The sequence below is a fragment of the Talpa europaea genome (assembly GCF_964194135.1).
Source record: "Talpa europaea genome assembly, chromosome: 13".
Taxonomy (NCBI): Eukaryota; Metazoa; Chordata; class Mammalia; order Eulipotyphla; family Talpidae; genus Talpa; species Talpa europaea.
In genome coordinates this window covers 37,056,702-37,074,875 of record NC_140080.1, presented here as the reverse complement: position 1 = coordinate 37,074,875, position 18,174 = coordinate 37,056,702, and the positions used below count along the sequence as shown (strand labels likewise).

The 18,174-nt window shown below is 38.3% G+C and overlaps 1 protein-coding gene across 1 annotated transcript; it reads left to right on the top strand.

The window, feature by feature from the left end:
• Positions 1-1,502: 1,502 nt before the first annotated feature.
• On the top strand, positions 1,503-16,678 carry YIPF5 (Yip1 domain family member 5; the record flags this gene model as incomplete). Its single annotated transcript, XM_084252879.1, has 5 exons — positions 1,503-1,612; positions 8,708-8,880; positions 12,643-12,788; positions 15,127-15,308; positions 16,516-16,678. The coding sequence occupies 5 exons, from the start codon at positions 1,503-1,505 to the stop codon at positions 16,676-16,678; spliced, it is 774 nt and encodes a 257-aa protein (XP_084109005.1).
• Between the last annotated feature and the right edge of the window lie 1,496 nt (positions 16,679-18,174).

Sequence of the window (18,174 nt, the reverse complement as noted above, 5' to 3'; positions counted from 1 at the left end):
CTAAGGGTGGGGTTAAGCAGCCAGGTTGATATAAAAGGCAGACACGTGGGCTTTGGGGGATCCCCATTTTGGCTCTCCGCCAGCTCGCAGCTTCCAGCCAGCTCTGAGAGTGACTCTGGGTTTCCAGGTCATCGGATCAGGTAGGACACATTAAAGACTTTATTTCCCTATTTTCTCCCTGAGTTGTACATTTTCCTTATTTCCTTTTCCCTTGTAAATAAACCTTTTATTAACATTTTGTGTGTGTAGTGGAGTATTAATAAGTCCCTTTTAAGCGCGCTGGTGAGGACCCACAGCCAGGAACCCGTTCAATATCGGGGCTATCCTATAACAATAACAGCAACCCCAGAAGCTAGTGGTTGTCACGCAACGTTGTAATCAACGTTAATAAATGAACATTTAAAAGCCTCACCTATAAAAGGAAAGCAACCATTTCATCGGGTTGTAAGAATTAGATAATACATATAAACTCATTAGCACTGGGAGACTAGGCCTGACAATTCCGGTATCAGCACAAAGTTTGAATCGAAAGCAGTCCAGAAAAAATCGAGGTTCTGCAATTTGTAAACAAAAGAAGGGCTGGCGCTTCATTTTAGCGCTCTCAAGCGTCACATCTGGAGAATTCTCCCTCCCCAACTACTAGTAACAACTGTCGCGCCTGCGCCTCCGGGTCTCCTGCGCTAACGGTGCCGGGAATACTTCCCCTCTTCCCATTGGTTGGTCGGTATTACGCATGCTCCAAACCAGGTTCTCCGCCACCACCGCGGGTAAGCACCCGGAGACTCATTTTGGCCAACACGCATGCGCAAGCGGCCGTGCCCCGGAAGCAGTTCTTTGGCCCTGTGACACGTAGCAACCGGGGCAGTTCAGGATCTGGAACTGAATTTGGGGGTTATTTGGGGTTTCTGGAACTACTGTCGTCGCCGCCACCTCCAGCTCCGACTTTGGTGAGTGTCCCGGGCCCGTGGGCACTGCTCGGCTTTTCCCCACACCCGTGCGGTTCGGTTTGTTGCCGTCTTTCGGTGCCGCGCCCTGGGCCTTTCGCTCAGAACGTCGCGCCGGTGTAGACCCTTGCTTGGTGCTGGACCCCTGCTCCCGAGACGCGGCCTCCCAGAGTCTGCACTTCTCCTGGCAGGCTGCAGGCTTTATTTTGCAAGGTCACAGACTTGTTGTCATCTATAAGACCCTGACCAGAGGTGAAGAATCACCTTTGTTGTGGTTCATGTTGTAGAACCCCGTGGTGGAGCTGCTGCTCCCACGACCCTGCCCGTCACTCAAGGCTTAGCAGCTCCTAGAAGTGGAGATTTCTTCCAGAGCTTTGACTTAGAGACTGGACATTTTAACATCCCCCACCCCACCCCCTATGCTGTCCCCCAAATTTGAAGAAGAAATGTTTGTTGTTTTGTGGCGCTGTTTGCCTAAGCAGAGCATCAGGAACAAATTTTGTAGCACCTTGTGCATAGGCACTATTTGCTGTTTCTCTTCTTTTCAGATCATTTGCGATGTCAGGATTTGATAATTTAAATACGGATTTCTACCAGACAAGTTACAGCATTGATGACCAATCACAGCAATCCTACGATTATGGAGGAAGTGGAGGACCCTATAACAAGTAAATTTTCAACTCTGGCAGGTTTTGGTTTTGGTCAGATTGTAGTGAAAGTATGTGCTCCAAAAGTTGTTTCTGCCTGAAACTAAATGTGTGAACATGTCCTTATGAGAAATGTGATTTATCATAATTTCCTTTCTCAGGAGAGACTTTTGAAATTGAGTTGAGATTAAAGGAGTTGTCCTAATTGCAAAATCGTCAGGTGGACTAGGGGTAGAAACATAGCTTGTTAAGGAAAACACTTTGCTAGTAACAGTATTTCCACATCACTTAAAATATGGACAGGAGCTTCAGATTCCAGAAGATAGACTGTTTAATTCATTGAACCAGTTAAAAATTGAAATCTTTTGATGGTTTGTTTAATAGTTAAATCTTTCTACTTTCAGATTTTATCAAAGTTAATTGAAGGTGTTTAGTGACACTGTTTAACAGTATAACCTACCTATTATGAATTAGGAGATAATTTCCATATAGTACGGCTTTTATTACTTCTCATTCTAAAACCTTATGGTCAGTACATGCAAGTTGCCAGTTACAGATTGAAGAGGTGGACTGAAAGCCTTAGGTCCTGACCTGGTTTAAAAAAACAAAACAAAACTGACCTCTTATAAGCCTTGGTGTTTATGGCAAAAATTCATTATCTGGGGCCTCCCCTGGTGCACAGCGATTGAGCGCTGGGCTGCGAAGCTGCCCGCAGCCTCTGCAGTGCCGGTTCATGGTGCGACAGACCTCTTCTGCTGTGTCCGCTGCTCCCCGCAGCAGTGTAACTTAGGTCCTTCTGCCTGTTCTGCTTCCTGCTCTGACTCTGGTGAATTCTCTCACCCTCCCGCGCTTCTGACTGTACCCAGTGCTTGTATAAATAAATAAATAAATCTTTTTTAAAAAAAAATACATTATCTGAAGACTTTCTATGGATCTTCTCTTAGGGTCTTAGATATAATCTTGTCCGACTCTCCCATCCAGTGAAGGAGTTTCCTGTACATGGTTGCTTAACCCTGTTTGTTTTTTTTTTTTTAAATGGTTCAGGACCCCTTTGAAACTTATGAAAACTGTGGGCCTATTTCCAAGAAATATATTAATATACTTAAATACCTACATCAGGTGCTTATAACTTCAGTGACATCTGATATTAAAAATCTCATGAAACTATCCCAGGATGAAGTCAAGGAAAGGTTGTGTATCCATTTATTCTGAGAGAAACGCAGTACTAGAATGTGTTTGAATTATTAAATGTGAATGAAAGTGCCCAAAATATAAATAACAAAGGCAAAATCAAATTCAGCCCCGCAGTATGGTCTATTTTGAATGACTATACTTTTTACAACCTATAGACCCCTTGAATGTGCTTAATGTGATATATTCTAAAGTTTTTGCCCTAAACTTTTACAAATTAAACAGTTGGGAGGGAACATGTAAAAAATGCTCTCTGCTTATGAATCACTTTTTTTCCTTTCTGTTAAATTCTCAATTATATACCATTGAGGATCTCTTTCTTTTGATTAATTAATTGAACAGAATTGGAAAAATCATCTTGAGAAATTTCCATTTATTTATTTACCTAAGTATGTATTTTTGTGTTCTGAGTAAGAACAAGCAAAGTAATAATTTGAGATTGGCAGCAACAGAACTTTGGAAAACCTGTCTCTTTAAGCATCCTGTTTTTAGGCCAATATCTTGAGGTTCAACAGAACTGTTCCCCCTAGTTGGCAACCTCCTAAATTTATGTATTGCTGCCTTTCTTTCCTATCCTTTCCATGTTTGCATCAATTAAAGGTGTGACTTATCTTTTTATTCTATCAGTACTTATTTAAGTTTTCCACAGAGCAGTTGTTTAGGTATTCTGTTGCTAACTATTCTCACAGTTTAATTTCAACAGTCATTTATCAGTAAGCAGTTTCAATACTGATAAATTCACTTTATTTCAAATGCTTATTGATAATCATCACTACCAGTTAACAAATATGAATATATAAATGATGCTTAGGAAAACAAGAAACCTAATATATTAACAGTAATAAAGTTTGGGTTTTTGAGATTAATAAAGCAGTTCTTCTAGTTCTCCATGTACCTTCAGTTTAGTCTGCAACTTAGTGACATTTTAAATGTTCGTCTCAAATATTTTGCTTGTTTTGCTAACTTGATAAAGATCAACTGATAACTTTCAACTCACTACTGATAAAAATCTAGGTTTAAACAGCATATTACTTGGATTCCTTTTGTTTGAGTTGACTTATCATAGTTCATAGTTCTATATTTGCCCTGTGAAATCTTTTTAAACATTATGCAGTTTCTTCCATGGGTATTTCACAAGTACCAGTCATATATTCATACAACAAAAAAATCCCAAAGTTAAAAGTTTCTGATTTTATTCTGTTGAATTTTATGAATGTACTATTTAGACAGCTTCCTCATTGTATTCTAGATATGCCTAAAAAATATAAAGTAACATTTATTACATATTTTTCAAAGAATCACAGGTTTGTATTTATTCGACTTTTATTTAACTGATAATGTATCTGTGGAATGGCTAAGGATTTTCATGAACTTATAGACAACCAGTATGTTAAGAGGCCTGTCTTTGTTGTTGGTATTTAGTGCTCAAGAGTATTGTTTTTCTGTCTGCTACTTTTCTTGCTATAAAAGTATTGTTTTCATCCATAAAGATCACATCTCCTACAACTATGTTTTAGTTTAAAACGAAGAGGAGTGAGTCAAGAATTTTCCTGATCAGATCCTGCCAGACAAGGAAAATAGTAATATTCCATGATACTGTGTTTCTCACTTTGCCTCTTGAAGAAGGAATGATGGTGCCACCTTTGAAGCTGTCATTTGCTTGCAGTATTGCTCTCCCTGACATGAAATTTATGGATTTGCAGCAGCAGTTTTAAAATATGGAGCGCTTATCTCAGAGAGTGCATGAGACCTTTCAGGGAATATTTATGGCCAAAATTATTTTTCATCACAATACAAAGACATTATAAATCTTTTTAGTTGTGTTGACATTTGCAATGATGTTATAAAAGGAGTGACTGGTGAAATTGCTGGTATCCAAGTGTGAGTCATTGAGGTGGCAACAAATTGTTGCAGTGATCAGTGTATTATATCACCTAAAAAGAGGGGAACCCGTTTCTCGTAAGGATGTCTTTGATGAAGCAGTAGAGATTATTGTTTTATTAAATCTTGACCCTTGAGTATACACATTTAAAAAATATTCTGCGTGACAAAATGGGAAATAGTTATAAAGCTCTTCTTTATACTAAAGTATAATGATGAGTAGCTGGTTCACAAGCTGATTTAGGTGCTTTTTTATGGAAACCATTTTTATTGGAAATAAACAACTAACAAACTATGGTTGTTAAGAATTGAGTATTTGGCAAACATTTTCTCAAAACTGAATCTGTTACTTCAGTGGATATAATTGATATTATGTGACTAAATCAAGATTTTAGGCAAAAATGAGGATTTGGGAAAATTTGTATCCATCACAATAGCTTTACTAGCTTGCCTATAATTGTTTATTCTGATGAAATCAGTGGTGATGTTAACAAATGTGATTTTTAAAATATTTATACTTTTTTATAAATATGTCAATATTTATTAAATATGTCAATATTTGAAGGATCTACAGAATTCAAATACAGTATTTTTTAAATGTCCAGTACATGGTATTACAAAATCATGTATGAGTAAAGAAAAGATCCATTCCAAGTCCAAGACAGATCAGTATAAAAGTTTTATCGATATTGTTTCAATATCCACGTTCAGATTAAGTTTAAAACTATTTTTTCTGTAGGTTTTGATGTATTATAAAGAATATTCATGATCTCAAAAAAGTTATAAAAAATTTTCTAATTGCATGTCTGCAATACTAGGTTTTCTTTAGATACTACAAGTAAAGTAATTCATTACTTAATATTTAAAGTATTACTTAATATTTCGAATGTAGAAGCAAATACAGTAATTTTAACTGCCTTTTATTAAACCACACATAAATGAGATTTTTTTTTGTAGTAATTTTTTTTTTAAGATTTGATTTTATTTATACAAGCTCTTGGTACATTCAGAAGCACGGGAGGGTGAGAGAATTCACCAGAGGCAGAGCGGAGAGCAGGCAGACTGACGAAGTACACTGCTGAGGGGAGCCGCGGGCAGCAGGAGAGGTGTGCGCGCCATGTGGGACCCTCGCCTGGTGGCCGGGTATCGAACCAGCGTTGCAGAAGCTGCGGGCAGCTTCGCAACCCAGCTCTCAACCGCAGCGCCACTGGGGAGGCCCACATAAATGAGACTGTCAAAAATATAATTCAGAGCCACTTTTCATAAAACATTTATGATAACATGTAATAGATTTATTGTTATTTAAATTAGTATTTTAAACTTAAATATTGTTCAGTTTTAATTTCTAGTATGACTGTCAGTAGTTATGACCCACATAAACAAAACTTTATTTAAATAATAAATTTTAAGAGTATAAGGCAGTCCTAAATCCAAAGTGTTTGCATATCACTGGTATATACCTTTATTTTTTCCCCTATTGCATGCACTTTCATATTAATTTTCTTCTCTCTCATGGAGAGAGAAAATAAAATACAATCTGTTTATGCAGATTGTAGGAACCTCCATATGGAGCTTTTCTAACTGTTTGGTAAATTTGGAGGTAGATTTATAATACATTGTAGAAGAGATCGACACAATAGTATATTGTCGTAATTCAACTACTTTCCCCTGTGGGGTGTGTGTGTGTGTGTGTGTGTGTAAGTAAATAGAAATCAATATAATTTGTGTACCAGAATGACTGGGGAAATACATATTCAGACAGTAATAGTATACCTGTCTTTATTTAAATAGGGTCTAGGGATGATTTTTACTGAAATTATTTAAAGTTGGCTACTGGAGTCAAAAGTCTAGTTTTGAATTCTGGTACTACCATTAATAGATCAGCTTAACCCAAATAACAGTTTCTGTATCTTTATAATGAAAAAAATTATAAAATTAACCTTATAGAGTTGAAATGGAAATGAGAATGAGATCATTCACACTACACATTAATAATAGTGCTTTACATAGTAATATTAAAAGGATTAATACTAAATGCTTTTGGGAATTTTCAGTAGTTAAGTATACCTATATATTACATAATTTTAGTAAATAATAAATGTCTTATACATTTACTATATTTTTTTTAAAGATTTATTTATTTGTTTGTTTGTTTGTTTGTTTATTTATTTATTTATATAAGCATTGGGTACAGTCACAAGGGCGGAGGGTGAGAGAATTCACCAGAGCCAGAGCAGGGAGCAGAACAGGCAAAAGGACCGAAGTACACTGCTGAGGGGAACAGCGGGCGGCAGGAGAGGTCTGCGCGCCATGAGGGACCCTCCTCTGGTGGCTGGGGAGCAGCCGGGGATCGAACCGGCGCTGCAGAGGCTGCGGGCAGCTTCGCAACCCAGCGCTCAACCGCTGCGCCACCGGGGAGGCCCTACATTTATTATATTTTTAAGGTACAAAAGTTTATAATGTGAAATTAGGTCATCTGCCTCCCCGTAGTCCAGATCACTATACCTGCCTGTACAATTATATCATTATACCTATATAATTTTACATATGTATTTTTATGTATATAATACACACATACATAGATATATATTCTAAAAAGCAGCCATGATGGATGCATATAGTGTGTACTCTTGATCTTTGGTATTGCTGTCTTTTGCTATTAAAATAATGCTGCAATGAATTCCATATTATTATATAGCCCCAAAATAAATAGTATTTTTTCTAATCACTAGTATGCTTAGAAAATTAGATTGGACTGGTATAAGTCTTGTGATTCCCACTGGACTCTCCAAAGGGCTGTGTATAGTTGAAAATTTGCCATTGTTTTGATTTGCTTATAGTCAAGATGTTGTTAATTTATTTTTTTAAAGATTTATTTATCTATGATTACAAGAACTAGGATACAGGCCAGTGGTGTGGGAGATGAGAGGATCCGCCAGAGACAGAGCGGGGAACTGAACAAGCAGATAGCCCGAACGAAGTACACTGCTGAGGGGAGCAGCGGGCGAGTCAGGAGAGGTCTGCTGTACCATGTGGATAGCTCGCTGGCCGGGGATCGAAATCACATTGCGGAGGCTGTGGACAGTTTCACAGCACTGCGCTCAACCCCTTGCGCCACCAGGGAGGCCCGATGTTGTTAATTTAAAAGTGATTTTAATTTTAAAATCTCTAATAAATTAATAGTGTCTGTTAGATTATTTATTAAATGGGGACTGTGAAAGTTTAGATTAAGTGATTACTAAAGCCTTCTCAGTCTCACTTAAAAAAAATCTCCGTCATATTTTCCCAGAAACAGGTGCTTCAGTGTTCTGCTGTTTCCCTGTTGTTACTAGTACTAAAATAGCTATAGTTAGTACTCTCCCTTTAAATAAATAAATAAATAAAATGCAGAATTTGCTGTAATGCTTATTAAATGAAACAGTAGGTGGACAACTACTTTGAAAAAATTAAAAGCACCATTCAGAGGCAGGTATACTAATAATGTTATGTTGTGGTCAGAAAGCTTTCACAATGAACCAGCTTGATCTCGCCACTGATTTGAAATGGATAATTGTTCTCAAAGAGATCCATTCATTTACCAAAAAAAGCATCCTACAAAGAGTAAAAAAGAATGATGTTTTACTCAGTGGAAACCCATATTTCAATGAAAAATTACATAACATGGATGACAACTTATTCTGAGCTTTCATTCATAATTGTAAGCATATGATTATATTTCAGTTATCTGTATATTATATATACTCACTCAATAAGGAAAAAATAAGGTGTTTTAAGTAACCATTTGTTGACCCACTAGAGTTTAAAAGTTTTGCAGTTTGTAAAATGCTCAAGTACTATCAGAGTGAAGTTGGCATCATCAGGAAGATTCTTTATAAAATGCAGACTTTTTGTTGTAGATAATACAACGTTTATAAAAACCATTTATAAAAACTGGCAAAGCAGCTATCCAAGGAATTACATGTCTAAGATTCCATAATTGTCCAGGGATATCTGCTCTTGTGGGTTGAAATACTTCCAAGAAATGTGACTTCCTTTGATTTACAGACAGTATGCTGGCTATGACTACTCGCAGCAAGGTCGATTTGTCCCTCCAGACATGATGCAGCCACAACAACCATATACTGGGCAGATTTTCCAGCCATCTCAGACATATACTTCAGCTACATCTCAGCCATTCTATGGAAACAACTTTGAGGATGAGCCACCTCTATTAGAAGGTAGGATTGGTTGAAACACGATAATACTCTAAACTTGTCAATGAAAATAAATCTTAACTTGGATAGATTGTCTTTTTCTTTGTATGAATAATGTAGAAAAAACTTTTCTACTAAATTATCCATTATAAACAGTATAAATGAGACCACTTTAAGCCAGAGTGGACCAGATTTTCAATAAATCTTTATAAAGTGGTAGTAAAATATGTCAACATAGAAACTCTAACTTTTACTTCTGATTATTGATTAAATCTTGTCAGTGAAAGAACTGAAAGGAAATAACATAGTATTGACTATTCTACTTGGAAATAACATAACAGAACCATTGATTTCACTGAAAAGTATGTCTCAGGGGACATCAGAATTCTAGCATATCACTCGGATGTCCCCTCTCAGGGGACATTGCAATTTATTAGTGATTACGGGGAATTGAGTTATTTCAACGCAACTTTTTGAGACATGCATGTTTCCCTGAAGTTTTATCTTGAAATGGCACAAGAAATTAAATCAAAGTATCGTAAAATTACTAAGATATATACAAGAAATGTCAGCGGGTTTTGTGTCAGACGAGAACGTGAGATGTGTGCTCACGACGGTCGGTCCGAGCACTTTGCGACGCCACTTGAAAAGAGCGATAAGGGGAGTTTGTAGAAGAAAGGTCGGTTTTCCAACATAGCGCGCACTGTATAGTGAGATATATAATTACAAATAAACAAGTCTACATCTGGAGGAAAAGATTTTCAAAGCTGAGTCCATTTTGGTTTGAAGCTTCGAGCAGTGCACATAGATCTAACGAGAAAATCGGAAAAGTGATTCTTTTCTTAGTGAATAAATTGTTTGGTGAAATCTATTTTGGTAAATATCATCTTGTCAGTTAGTAATAACAATTAGAAATTTTCAACCCATGCATTTATTCATATTTTTTATTAGAACAATGGCAAAGCGTCCAACCACCAATGAGTCTCATGTCACAAGTAGTAGTGAAGATGAGCTCCAGATAGACCTCCATACAGACATGTCAAACATGCACTAATCAGCCTGCAATGCATATTGGGGAGTGTTACAAAACTTATCATACTGTAAAAAATTATAAACAATAAAATATTGTGTTTTTTTTGCAAATATACATTCCTCGATGTCACCCAATTCATATAAGTCCAATATCATTATAATACGTTACTTGGTTCCAAAATTATACTAAATAATACGAGGGTCTGTAAATGCACATTTCCGCCGCAAAGTAGCGTCGAGTACCTGGTAGCTAATGTCCAGAATGGTTCGGAGTGCAAAGGGTTAAATTGTATTTCAAAACCCCTTCAACGGATACCCTTTGAAAGTATAATGAAAGCTTTCAATATTCTTCAAAACTGTACACAAATGCAAACATTGTTTTGACTACAATTTCACCGCCATCTCTAATTCCTGAGGTCTTATAAAGAACCCCTTACTGTTAATCCTGTCTGTATGTTCTTGCTGTGCAGTCACAGCTAAGAGTGTCTGTTTCATCATTACCATACCCTTTTCCAACACCATATCTGAATTTGGGTATCTGTGGAATAAGTTCCACTATCAGTGGGGATTGGAATAAAGTGTGCACCAAAATAATGTCTGGTATTGTTATGTACTCTTTTGGCACTGGGAGCTTTTTGTTTTTCACTGTTTCAATGTAGATTCTGGTAAGTTTGAAGGTATGTGTAGGGGCAGGATGGCCACAGAGCAGGTGATCCGGCACACTGGGTAAAGGAGAGTCTTGGAGCTCTCGGTGGCTTTCTCAGGCTTTTATTGAGCTGTTGCATGTAAAGCAGCAACCAGGGTCACAGCAGGCAGGGGTGCCAGGGGCCAGCAGGCCTCCAGACCCCCAGCAAGTTTCACTCTGGGCTTCTCTGGCTTCTTTCTCCCCTTCTCTCTCCTGCCCCTTTCTTGCTTCTGCTTCTCTTGGTGACTCTCTCTCAATATTCCTCCCATGGCCCACAGAAGTAAATAAGACAGTTTGCAACAGTGTAACAACTGCAGGTGTCCCATCAGGCAGGGCAATCCTAATGGTGGAAGGGCAGAAAAGCCTGAAAAACCATTTACCCTACAATACACCCCCTCAGGGTTTTCTGCCATATAATCTACTTATATCTCTCTATGCAATTTTCCCTTAACAAACACAAACACAGCAGCCATGGCCCACAAAAGAGAATATAACTGAATAATGAAACAATACAACAGAAAATTCCAGGCAGGGTACCAACCTAGTGGCAAAAGACAATTATTGCCACCAGCAGATGATCTACCACTTCTGCTGCCCAAGGCACTACTCATACATGGGGGGAAACACTCAGGCGTCTACCATCACACGCTGTGAGCTGTCAGGCTTCCTGGCCTTCTCTGGCTGTAGTCTAGTCCACAAGCCACACACAGTATCCACCCCCAGGATGCACTCACACTTGGATTGGCGATTCTATACTCTTTGGGGGTAATCATCCAGTTCTCAGAGTTTTCTGTCTGCAGTCACTCCAACACTCAGCTTTCATAGCCACCAATGTGACACGCCGACCCCTGCACTCAGGCCAACCCATTGCACAAGCATATGGGTCAGGGATCTATGGATACAAGCTCCACATGCGGCCTCTCTTGGGTCCCCTCTTTGGCTGTGGGCTCCACCACAAGCCATGTTCCCCATCCGTCCCCCAAGGATGGGTTCCTTAGCTCCTCACCCTTACTCAACAGTGAGCAGGGCATCACCCACAAGTGATTTTAAGAGACTTACTGGCCTTCTTTAGCATACTTAGGCTGCTTAAGAGCTGCTCAGGGCTTCCCAATCTCAGCACCAGCTTTTGCCTAAGTTGGCCTTTTTCCTCTGCCTAGCTGCTGGGTAGTACACAGGCTGCTTTTGAACACCGTGGCCCACTGACCACCCCCAGATTCCCATCTCCTGGGGTGTACAAACAATACCATCCTCCCCCAGGGTCCCCAAAACATTACCCTGCCAAAGTTCCTCCACCTTTCTGGTGGGATTGTCAGCCCAAGTCCATCAGTCTTTACCTGCATCAGCACTGGTGAGCTCCGAATCATGGTCCTTTCTTCCCCAACAATTCTGCTGCCTAAGGAGTTGTGGGCTGGTCCTCTCCGGCCTTCTCCTCCTCCAGGAGAGGTCTCATCCTGCAGCTCCCAGACCTTGTCCAACTCCTGTGCTCCTGTAGGTCTTTCCACAGCTCCTGGCCTCTGGTCACCACCTGTGCTGCTGTGGCATGTCCAGCGTTGTCACAGGCAAACACAGTCTGCTACTCTTCAGTCCCTCCTGAGGTCTTCAGAGGGCTCCATACCCGTTTGCATAGGATCATCCTGCCAACTATGCCAATTGTAGGGGCAGGATGGCCACTGAGCAGGTGATCCAGCAGACAGGGTAAAGGAGAGTCTTGGAGCTCTCGGTGGCTTTCTCAGGCTTTTATTGAGCTGTTACATGTAGAGCAACAACCAGGTACAAACAGGCATGGAAGCCAGGAGGCCAGGAGGCCTCCAGGCCCCTCGCAAGTCTTCACTCTGGGCTTCTCTGGCTTCTTTCTCCCCTTCTCTCTTCGGCCTCTCTCCTGCTTCTACTTCTCTTGGTGTCTCTCTCTCAGTACTCCTCCCATGGCCCACAGAATTTGCAACAGTGTAACAACTGCGGTGCCCCATCAAGCAGGGCAATCCTAATGGTGGGAGGGCAGAAAAGCATGAAAAACCATTTACCTTACAGTATGTCACAAATCCTGGTTGACTTCTTTTCTTTTCTTTTAGAATTAGGTATCAATTTTGACCACATCTGGCAAAAAACACTAACAGTATTGCATCCATTAAAAGTAGCAGATGGAAGCATCATGAATGAGACTGATTTGGCAGGACCAATGGTTTTTTGCCTTGCATTTGGAGCCACATTGTTACTGGTAAGATTTTAATTTCAAGTCACAGTGTGAAATTAAAGAACAGTCTTCAATGTTCTACCAAGAACCATTTTTGAGACTGAGCTTCTGATAACCTCCACATGGTATTGAGTTGCTTAAATTTATACCTCCATTAATAAAAGTCATGTGTAATGTCAGTCCCTCATCAGAATTCCTTTTTATTTGTCAGAGGTTGACAAAACTTTTTAGTCTATTTTTAGGTCTTTTTTTTATTATTATTTTTATTTTTATTTATTTTTTTTAATAGAGGCATGTTTTATTTATTTATTTATTTATTTGTTTTGTTTCTACAAGCACTGGGTACAGTCAGAAGCGTGGGAGGGTGAGAGAATTCAGCAGAGCCAGAGTGGGGAGCAGAGCAGGCAGAAGGACCAAAGTACACTGCTGAGGGGAGCAGCGGGCGGCAGGAGAGGTCTGCGCGCCATGTGGGACCCTCCTCCGGTGGCTGGGGAGCAGCCGGGGATCGAACCGGCGCTGCAGAGGCCGCGGGCAGCTTCACAACCCAGCGCTCAACCACTGCGCCACCGGGGAGGCCCTATTATTATTTTTAAATCTCTTGTCTCTAGGGTAGTGTTTTGTGATAATAGGATTGTTGGTTACTTTCCTATAATTTTAGCTATAATTCATAATAAAATGACATTGAAAAGGACACAGGTTTTAGTCTCCTTCTCCCACCTTCCTAAGAATGTTTAAGCATATTGAAAATGAAAATCTAAAATGAAAATTAAAATCTAAGGGCCTACCTGATGGCCTAAGTAAGGGTTAAGTTTCAGTGCTATCACGACTGCAGCCTGAGTTCCATTCCTGGCCAGGGATCTAACCCACATATGGCACAGCAGACCTCTCCTGTCTTGCCTGCTGTTCCCCACAGCACTATATTTCAGCAGATCCACCTATTCAACTCCCCATTATGTCTGGTGAATCTTCTCACCCCCCTGTACATCTGGCCTACATCCTAATCATTCTATGTAAAAATAAATAAAATCTTAAATAAATAAACCTAAAAGAAAATGCTAAGCTGAAAAGACTTTATTATTTTATTTTGTCTTAATGTCTCTGAATTGTAAGAGATGATTTTATATAATAGATGAAGATAGGATTTTTAGTCAAAAGAATTGTGTGTAAGCTCTTAGTCCTTAAGCAACTTATGTGATCTATCAACTTAAGCAATTTATGTAATCTATCAACTCTTGTCACTAGATGATAATCCTATGCTGCTCACCTAACAAGACTGTTCTGGAGATTAAGAAGGCAGGTTATATGAGAACACTTTAAGAAGTTTAAAGCACTGCACAAGTGTGAGGTTTTATTGTTGGTACATGAAAGAACTCACCATTGAACCCAGCTGAGATTTTTTACACCTCTTTGCTATTAACCAACTATTTTCAAATATCAAGTCTAACAAAAATCCCAAAATTTTCCCACTCAAAAGTAGAGGCATTTTTGTGTTTCAGTTTTATATATCAAAAATCTGACAAACTAAAGAAGTTTTTGAAGTCTTCTTTATAGACTGATTTTAGTGTTTAATGTAACCTGAATATAATGTTTATTCACATAACTTGACTAATTGGATTCTAATGCAGCTAAACTTTGCTGTCCTGTTTAGTGCTGTCTTTTATGAGAGCAGAATTGTTAAGGTTTATTTTAGTCAAAGAGCTATAAATCAACTGGTAGTTTGGAAAAATGATGAAAGAAAAAAATATCTTCCATTTTATTCCTCTAGCCTCGTTGTTAATCAGTTTTCTTTTCTCCTCCCCTGCCCACAGAACCCTGGCTTCTTGCTTATCCTGACCTCCTTTTTTTCCTTTCTCCTAGCTCCTCTAACACCCATATAAAGCAAAAGATAATAATTTCTGCTTTTAAAAAAGATTATGGCTACATCTGCCAATAGAATAAATTGCTTTGAGGCAATTTTGGTGGAATTAGATGTTTTCAAGTAATGCTAGCTATTATACAAATATTCTGAGTAATTTCCCATCTTGTGTCTGTAGTGTGTTTACTTAAAAATCAACAAGATTTCTTCTTAGAAATTTACTGTAGGTTATTGCCCCAAGTTTTTGTATCTTTTTGTTCATTTTTTATGCCAAACTCAAGGGTTAATTAGAAAAAGGAAAACCAAGTTTCTGTGCATTGGGAAGTAGATGCTTGAAATTTCTTCAGTAATATGTAAAAGCCAGTCTGCCCAGTGTTTCTCTCCATAAAGAATAAATAACTAGATTTTGATGCTCACATCTTCTAGATGTACCATTTTAGGTGAAATAAGGCCAAAAGTAACATTTTTTTTTTTCCCTTTAACTTGTAATCTTTTCTTTACCAATAGGCTGGCAAGATCCAGTTTGGTTATGTATATGGCATCAGTGCAATCGGATGTCTAGGAATGTTTTGTTTATTAAACTTAATGAGTATGACGGGTGTTTCATTTGGTTGTGTGGCCAGTGTCCTTGGATATTGTCTTCTTCCCATGATCCTGCTTTCCAGCTTTGCAGTGATATTTTCTTTGCAGTAAGTACTGATCTTTATTTTGATTATTCAACTTTGTTTAATAGCATTTACCTCACTGTCAGCTTGAGCTAAATCACTGATTTAGTAAACACTAGATAGTGTTGCTTGTGGGTGGGGACTGTGCTACATACATACTTTTTGATGCTGAACAATAGAACTAGGAATAAATTTTTACATCATTTATGCTATCATTTCTTTTACCAATGTTAAAGAATTTCACTAGTTTAAGTGTCAGTAAACAAACTGAACAGTGATGAATGTTAACCTATGTGTTGTGTGGAAAAGATATATTAAAATTATACTCTTGCTGATGTTTTTTAGATTATCTTGACGATGATGGGCATATGCTAAGTGAATAAACACATACTGTATTTGGCAGCTTTTTAATTGCACAAGAAGCTTATTTGTATTATGGCAAGAGACTATTACTAGCCTACCATATTCTCAGATGTACTTGTAAGCAACTTTTGTGTAACTTATAAATAATATTTTAGTTTAGTTTAAAAACTATAAATTGCTGCTGACATTTCTTCTGCGTGCCCAGTGTACAGATGTCTCTCAGTGGCTCAGGCTCCGCCTTGTAGCTAACTCTAGATACAACCAAGATTAGGCTTTGTTACATTTGCTTATTAGTTAAAACAGAGGTTTAGAAGAGTATATGTTGACTCTGGTACTAGAGATTTGTGCTCTTTTTTTGGATAAAAACTTCATTGTGCTCTTTTTTTGGATAAAATTTTTTCATATTTTTAGTATAGGAACTGCCTCTCTTTCATCAAGAATTTTTACAACCAGGGGCAATTTTGGTCCAGGGGACATTTGGCAATGCTGAGATTATTTTCTCTCAAATGTGGGTGGCAGGGGTGCTACTGCTGTCTTATGGGTAGAGGCCAGGATGCTGCAGAACTTTTTAACATTGTATAGTTAGTCTCCCACAGCAAGGGTATGTGTAGTCCAATGTGAGCAGTGCCAGAATGGAAAAATGTGCTAAAAAGAACAATCTGTAGTTATAAATGAGATTTTATCACATGAAATAATTCAGCATCATTGAATGTGTTGAGAAGTACATTTTAGCATTAAAAAAATCTTATTTCTGCACAAATAATTTGAATTTGTATTGCTTTTGTTTAGAATTGATTATTGTATTCTTACATAACTAGTCTCACCTACTACTTTTTTTTCCCTCCCCATTTTTCCTTGTTGATTACAGAGGAATGGTAGGAGTCATTCTCACTGCTGGAATTATTGGATGGTGTAGTTTTTCTGCTTCCAAAATTTTTATTTCTGCACTAGCCATGGAAGGACAGCAACTTCTAGTAGCATATCCTTGTGCTTTGTTATATGGGGTCTTTGCCCTAATTTCCGTCTTTTGAACTGAATTTATCTGGGATATGGACATCGTTGGGCCAAACATACGAAAAGGACTTTGAACATTTAAATCGGACCAGCAAACTGCTATGGCAAAATTCTCTTGCAGTTCTAATGTTTGACTGTTGGAGCAATGGAAGTAAATGTGCATCTTTTGTTCATTTTTATAGAACTTTTGAATAATACTGCTTATTGGATTTATCTGCAGTGTGACTAGCTTTAAGTGTTTGTGTGTGTACAAATAAGTGCTATCTCTTTCCTGTTCCTGTAATCTTTGAAAAACAACTTTTTCCTTACAAATTATATTGTAATGTTTTTGATAGATTTTTATCAACTGTGGGAAACAAACCTCAGAGCTGATAATCTTTCTTAAATAAAAACAATCCAGTCATAGTAAAGAGGACACAAACCTTACTGCAGAAATATTTTTCCAAAGAATTAGGAAAGAAAAATTGCCTGTATTCTCAAGTCAGATACACTTGAAGCAAAATTAATAATAACAAAAAAAATCCCATGGAGTTTTATGTTTAAATTATAGCATTTTTGCTAAAATTTGGCAATAAAGTTCACAGTCTACCTTAATGTAGACAGGAAGATGTGGACCCTTGTGTAGATAATAGCAGTAATTAAACCATAATGACCTACATTGGCCATATTTATGCTCAGAGTTGACTCTCCATATTTCCCAGGAAATAAATTGCTAACCTTTTTTGAAAAAAATATTTAAAATGTCACACTTTCAGTATTGCAGTTATCAATGTAATGTACATTTGATGCTTAGTAATTAAAAATTTCCCAATTAAACTGTGTTGTTGAGTTTACTATTGCTAAATGACTGTTGTGTCCCTTTTTTATCTAACTGAAATAACATTGCATTATAGCATTCTGTGAGTTTGAGGTATGTGTCATTAAAAATCACTATGTTACATATAGTACATTAAGTTCATCACTAAAAGTCCAATTCTATCATTTACTATACAGTTGACCTCTTTTACTGGATTTACTCAGCCGTCTTCTCTCTTTCCTTTTGGTAACCACTGGTTAGTCTTGACAGTTTTTTTGTTTTATTTCGTTCACTTGTTTGTTTGGTTACTCAATATATCACATATGAGTGAAATCATACAGTATTGTCTGTCTTTATCTGACTTCTTTTCACTAAAGCATAATATCCTCTAGGTTCCACCCATATTGTTTTTTGGGGTGTTTTTTTTTTTTAGATTTTTGTTTTTTTAATACAAGAGCTGGGGCACAGGCCAGAAGCGCGGGAGGGTGAGAGGATTCACCAGAGACAGAGCGGAAAGCAGAACAGGCAGACGACCGAAATACACTGCTGAGGGGAGCAGCGGGCGTCAGGAGAGGTCTGCTGTGCCATGTGGGAATCTCCCTGGCCAGCCAGGAATCGAACCCACGCTGCAGAGGCAGCGGACAGCTTCACAGCACTACGCTCAACCTGCTGCGCCACCAGGGAGGCCCTCCATTGTTGCAAATAGCAAGGTTTCAA